This window comes from Callithrix jacchus, chromosome 15 (assembly GCF_049354715.1).
Source record: "Callithrix jacchus isolate 240 chromosome 15, calJac240_pri, whole genome shotgun sequence".
NCBI lineage: Eukaryota > Metazoa > Chordata > Mammalia > Primates > Cebidae > Callithrix > Callithrix jacchus.
In genome coordinates, this window is record NC_133516.1 from 35739362 (window position 1) to 35745726 (window position 6365).

A 6365-nucleotide genomic window follows, 5' to 3' on the forward strand; every position below is an offset into this window, starting at 1 on the left:
GCATACACTCTCATAGAACTGGCTCACTGAGAGCTTTCCCTTCAGAACTTTCTGCCTGGGCTGCCAGCCCCTGCTTGCCTGATATAAGATATGTTTGATCAGGCTCAGGTTGTCCATGGAGTTCTTTGCAGCATTTCTTGCCCCTGGAGGTGGGGATGAGGGCCTGAGGGGAAGCAGAGGCTGCTTGGCAGAGATCCTGGAACGCTTTGTCTCTCTCTCTCTTGCCCAGGTTTTATGCAGCGGAGATCATCTGTGGACTGCAGTTTCTACACAGCAAGGGCATCATTTATAGGTGCAGGGGTTAGGGTGGTGGGGGGCTCTTGGGAGGGGAGGCTCCAGCCCCCTCATGTCTTCTGAAATGCTCCAAGCAGGATCCTGCCCAGCTCTAGTTCCTTCTTTGCTGGGAATCTGTCTTTAGCTGGGTATTTGCCTAAACCTCCTGCCCTGGTGCTAGCATTCCTGTGGTCCCCCATTTGAGGCTGGCTCAGCTCCAGGAACTAGGAACTCACTGCCCATATTTGACACCATTGGTGGGGAGGGCGGCGCTGAACTTTACAGTGTCTCTCATCCTTGGAGCTATTAGTTTTGCTCTGAAGCCCCATCGAGTCATCTAAGCTTCCGCCAGAAGGGATGGTTCCATAAAGTCTCATCTAATAAGTTATGATTCCATCCCGTGGTGGGAACCGTTCACCCACCGAAAAGGCTGAGGCCAGGCTCTGTGCACGGATGTGGGATAAGGCCAAGATATGCTAAGTGGAAACCAACCTATGAGAGAGTAGGTGTCAAATGTTAGCATTCAGGCTTTAAAAGGTGGGAGCCAGGCTGGGTGTGGTGGCTCCCGCCTGTAATCCCAGCACCTTGGGAGGCTGAGATGGGTGGATCACATGAGGTCAGGAGTTTGAGACCAGCCTGGCTAACATGGTGAAACCCTGTCTCTGCTAAAAAATTCAAAAATTAGCCAGGCATGGTGGTGCATGCCTGTAATCTCAGCTACTCAGGAGGCTGAGGCAGGAGAATTGCTTGAACCTGGGAGGGGGAGGTTGCAGTGAGCCAAGATCATGCCACTGCATTCCAACCTGGGTGACAGGTCTCAAAAAAAATGGTGCGAGTGAGCTGCATGCTGCCATAGACTTGTCTACGCCTAGAATTGCTCTAAGGAGAGCCTGGTGATTGAGCCCAGTGGAAGGAAGACTTTGTACTGTTTGCCATTTCTAGTTCCTGTATGCATAAAGTATCTAATCAAATGACTAATTACATAAATATAGCCATGGTCCCTGCCTTTGGGGAGTAGACAAACCTGAACCAGGGGGTCACTTTTGCTGCTGACTGCTGTGGAACCCAGGGCAAGTGACATGAGCTGTTTGAGCCTCATTTGGGCTTCAGGAAGTAGGGCGGTGTGGGCCTAGCGTCTAGCACACAATACGGGACTTGCAGGAAGCCCTGTTTTTAGGATCTGTTTCTTCTGTTTCCTTTTCTCTTTCTCATTCCCTTGTACCTTTGGGGACAGTCCTGGATTGATATGGCTGAAAATTAGGATGTGGGGAGCAGGGTTGGGAAGGAGAATTGGCCCCTGATGATTCTCTTTCCTGTCCCCTGTCCTAGGGACCTCAAACTGGACAATGTGCTGCTGGACCGGGATGGCCACATCAAGATTGCTGACTTTGGGATGTGCAAAGAGAACATATTCGGGGAGAACCGGGCCAGCACCTTCTGTGGCACCCCTGACTACATTGCCCCTGAGGTGAGCCGATACTCTGCCAGCCCCTGCTCACTCGGGTACCTTGCCTCCCCATGGTGGTCCGTGGCAGGCTTCCCACGGGCAGCGATGTCTGAGCCGAAGCCCAGAGGCTGAGGAGGCCTGGCTGGGGCTCGTGCCCGGGGGCCTCTCAGGCCCAGCACCTCAGCTCCTGCCAACCTGCTGTTGCCCCCCAGATCCTACAGGGCCTGAAGTACACATTCTCTGTGGACTGGTGGTCTTTTGGGGTCCTTCTCTACGAGATGCTCATTGGCCAGTCCCCCTTCCATGGTGACGATGAGGATGAACTCTTTGAGTCCATCCGTGTGGACACGCCGCATTATCCCCGCTGGATCACCAAGGAGTCCAAGGACATCCTGGAGAAGGTGGAGGCCCTGGGCTGGGCTGGGTTGGGCTGGGGCAGGAGGCTGGCGGACCCTGGGCTTCGGGTGAGGAGCTTCCTGTCTCTGGAATCGCACCCTCAGTGGTGCTCCAGTCCTAACATACGGAGTTTTGCTCTCTCACCATGTTCCCTGGAACTCCTGTCTGAGTCCTGAGCATGGAATTAGTCTGACATGGCGTCTAGGGCCCAGCGTCAGGAGATAGACAGACCCGAAGCCAAATGTTGGCTCTGCCTAGGACTAGCTGGTCACTTAACCTCTCAGAGTTTATCTCCTTATCTGCAAAATGGGGCTGTGAGCAGACTTGCCTCACAGTGTTGCTGGGAAGGAAACAGAAACATATGATCCTCAGCTGTGGGCCAGGCAGATAGTACATACTCAATAAAAAGTCCCACCAGCAGAGTCGTGGATGTCCAGCCCCAAGCCTATCATCCCCGGGGATACTGGGAGCACTGCAGGCCAGAGTGGCCTCCTGCAGCCCCACCGTTCCCCAGGCTGACTGCTGGACTGGAGCAAGCCTGGCTGTGCATTCCTGGGCCTGCTGGGGATTTGCTGAATCTCCAGTTTCCTCATGGCTCTCGGGTGCTAAACAGGGTCCCTGCTGGGTTGCAGCTCTTTGAAAGGGACCCACCCAAGAGGCTCGGAGTGACCGGAAATATCAAAATCCATCCCTTCTTCAAGACCATAAACTGGACTCTGCTGGAAAAGCGGAGGTTGGAGCCGCCCTTCAGGCCCAAAGTGGTATGTGATCGCTGCCCCACGCTGCCTTCCAGCTGGGCTTCCCCTCCCCTGCCCTCCCTCTCTCCTGCATCATTCATGTGCTCCCCACTGCTCCCCTCTTCCAGCAGGCCTGCTCCCCAGTCTCCACAGCATGTTCAGTTACAGCCGCTGCCTTGCGTTCTCCTCCTCTCCCTCCTGACTCAGTCATTCAGCACACACTGGGAACTGTGGGTCCCACTGTATGCAGAGGACTCTGTTTTGGGAACTAGAGCTGAGGCCTCACTTTATCACTCCATCCAATCCATTTTCCAGCACATATGGGAAATCCCGAGTCCCTGCTGAATGCAGAGCACAGTGCTATGCTACAGAGCAAAGTGAAAGATACAGTCCACAACTGGAGGAGCCCTCAGCTAGTTGCAGAGATAAGAAACTTGCACACCGATGACCATTTGTGATAAGAGACCACAGTACAAGAGATGCCCCAGGACACATGATCAGTTGCTCTTGAGTGGGTCTGTCAGGAGGAGCCCAGGAGGCAGAGAAGAGGGTGGGTCTGAGAGGCCCCTTTGGCGGGGCTAGGGGGTGAGGCTAGGCAGGGGACAGCTGGGTAAGGGGATGGTTTGCTCACAGGCCCAGAATCTACGGGGCCACCAAGGAACCAGCCTGAGAGCAGAGGCAGGTGGGGCCACTAAGAAAGTTGGGGCTGTGTGGCCCCTCTCTGACCACAGTCTTTCCTTCCCACTCTCTTTCCCTCCCTTGATTCCCCTCCTACACCAGGCACACAGTTCCCACTGGGCAGCCTGTGTAATGTGCCCCACATTTGTGCTTTGAGGCTACAGAGCACTTCCCCTACACCAGGGACCTCAATCTCTGACGTGTCCTGGCTGAGCATGTAACTGACAGGCTAAGCCAGCTGCAGGAAAATCACACAGCCTGCTTTCAGTCTCTCACCTTTGACAGAGAGATTTCCTTCTCCACACTAAGAAACACAAAGCAGGTGTGACGTGCCCCATGTCAATGGGGCAGGGGGTGTCCAGGGGCTCTCAGTACCAAGAGTGGGCATGCCAGGAAGTGGGCCCAGGGCTGCTTTCATCTGCCAGTTTTCAAAAGAAGCCAGAAATCTGGATTTTTATATTGCATTGCTCAATTTTAAAATACAGATTCAGGCTGGGCTCGGTGGCTCACAACAGCACTTTGGGAGGCTGAGTCAGGCAGATCACCTGAGGCCAGGACTTCAAGACCAGCCTGGCCAACATGGTGAAACCCTGTCTCTATTTAAAAAAAAAAAAAAAAAAATGAGCCAGGCGTGGTGGCTAGCATCTGTAATCCCAGCTACTCAGGAGGCTGAGGCAGGATAATCACTTGAACATGGGAGGTGGAGGTTGCAGTGAGCCGAGATCGTGTCACTGCACTCCAGCCTGGGCAACAGAGTGGGCAAAAAAATAAATAAAAATAGGCCAGGCATGGTGGCTCACACCTGTAATCCCAGCACTTTGGGAGGCAGAGGCAGGTTGGATCACCTGAGGTCAGGAGTTTGAGACCAGCCTGGACAACATGGAGAAACCCCATCTCTACTAAAAAAAAAATACAAAATTACCCAGGCATGGTGGCACATGCTACTTGGGAGGCTGAGGCATGAGACTCGCTTGAACCTGGAAGGTGGAGGTTGCGGTGAGCCAAGATTGCGCCATTGCACTCCTCCAGCCTGGGCAAGAAAAGTGAAACTCTGTCTTAATAAATACATAAATAATCAAATTCCATTAAAACCCAGTGCAGGCCGAAATGATTGTGCTTGCCCCTTCAGTTTGGCTTGTGGCCTCTCTGTATTACCATCCCATCGTATCCTTATGAGCAGAGAGTCAGCCAACTTCGGTTAACAGCCTGATAGTATATATTTTGGGCTTTTCAGGCTTGATGGTCTCAAAGCAACCATAGACAATATGTTAAGAAATGGGCGTGGTTATATACTAAAAAAACCTTTATTTATGGAAATTTCACCTAATTTTCATGTCATGAAATATTATTTTGCTTTTGATTTTTTTTCCAATCATTAAAAAGTGTGAAAGCCATTCTTAGCTTGTGGGCCCCAAAAAAACAGGTGGTGAGTGAGATTTGGACCCCGTGGGCTGTGATTTGCTGGTCCCTAATCAGGAGGCCACCACTTCTCCTCACCCAGGCCCAGAGTACCCAGGTCACTTTCCTCATCCTCTTGGGGAATTGGCAGCCTCCTTCCTGTAGGGCTCCTTTCAGGCTGCTGGGGGAGGCTCCCTCTCATGTTCTGGGTGAAGACAGCTCTGGCCTGGCCCCGCCCTGCAGGGACTCCAGCTCGGGGTGTCTGGAGGGCCACTCCCTAGGTCCTGCTCACTCACTCCTGCCCTCTGCTTGCAGAAGTCCCCCAGAGACTACAGCAACTTCGACCAAGAGTTCCTGAACGAGAAGGCACGCCTCTCCTACAGCGACAAGAACCTCATTGACTCCATGGACCAGTCGGCCTTTGCCGGCTTCTCCTTTGTGAACCCCAAATTTGAGCACCTCCTGGAAGATTGAGGTTCCTGGTCAGAGCAGGCTAGACCCACCCTCCACCCACACCTGCCCGCTCTCCACGATAAGCACCAGTGGGATTGTGGTGACTTCTGCTGCTGGCCCCTGCCCTGCCCCCAGAGCGGCCTCGGTGCCTGTCTGGCCAAGCTCTCATGGTACTTGCTCTGTGAACTGTGTGTGAATCTGCTTTTCCTCTGCCCTCGGAGGGAAATTGTAAATCCTGTGTTTCATTACTTGAATGTAGTTATCTATTGAAAATATATATTATATATATAGGCACACATATATATAATAGGCTGTATATATTGCTCAGTAGAGAAAAACTGTGGAGGACTAGTGATCTGTTGATGTTTTTCAAAAAAAATATACATACAAAAAAAAAAGCACAAGCTGTTTGAACCACTAGCACCAGGTTCTTTTATTTGTGTGTCTAAATAAACACCAAATGGTACCAACCTGGTTGTGGGGACATGTTTGTCCCAGGAAGCTGGTGGCGGCCACTCCCACTTTTGGCAGCACTGGCCCAGAAGCTGACTGCTGGGCCTTCATGCAAATGTGTTTGTATTTATGGATTTCCTCTGGCCCCAGGACCCTGGGTCTAAGGCAGAAGGCTTTTCTGGGTGGCTGCAGTGAGCCCCAGATGTCTCTAGGGTGATGGGACCAGCTGCAGCTGTCTCTGGAGAGTGAGGGGACCATTTGGAAGGGCAGAGAGGTAGAAGACATGAGCAGAGGTTTTGAGGCTGGCCCCAGATGAGGGAGGAAGACAAGGGAGAGGAAGGAAATGCAGCTCAGGTTTCAGGCATATCTGGATTTAAATCGCAGAGTAGCCAAAGGATGTGTGCATGTCGCTTAATCATTTTAAGCCTTAGTATTGGGTGGGCGTGGTGGCTCACACCTGTAATCCTAGCAATTTGGGAGGCTGAGGTGGGAGGATTGCCTGAGCCCAGGAGTTTGAGACCAACCTGGAC

General features: G+C 52.4%; 1 protein-coding gene across 5 annotated transcripts in view; it reads left to right on the top strand.

Moving 5' to 3' along the window:
• The window catches only part of PRKCD (protein kinase C delta), a 31513-nt gene extending 25661 nt beyond the window's left edge, over positions 1–5852 (top strand). For all 5 annotated transcript variants that reach the window (XM_078351156.1, XM_008981812.4, XM_002758426.7 and 2 more), the window contains 5 exons: positions 230–292; positions 1603–1741; positions 1933–2121; positions 2749–2877; positions 5245–5852. In XM_078351156.1, coding sequence (XP_078207282.1) covers positions 230–292; positions 1603–1741; positions 1933–2121; positions 2749–2877; positions 5245–5403 — 679 coding nt within the window. In that variant the 3' untranslated portion in view covers positions 5404–5852. The remainder of the gene's footprint in view (positions 1–229; positions 293–1602; positions 1742–1932; positions 2122–2748; positions 2878–5244) is intronic.
• Positions 5853–6365: the final 513 nt, after the last annotated feature.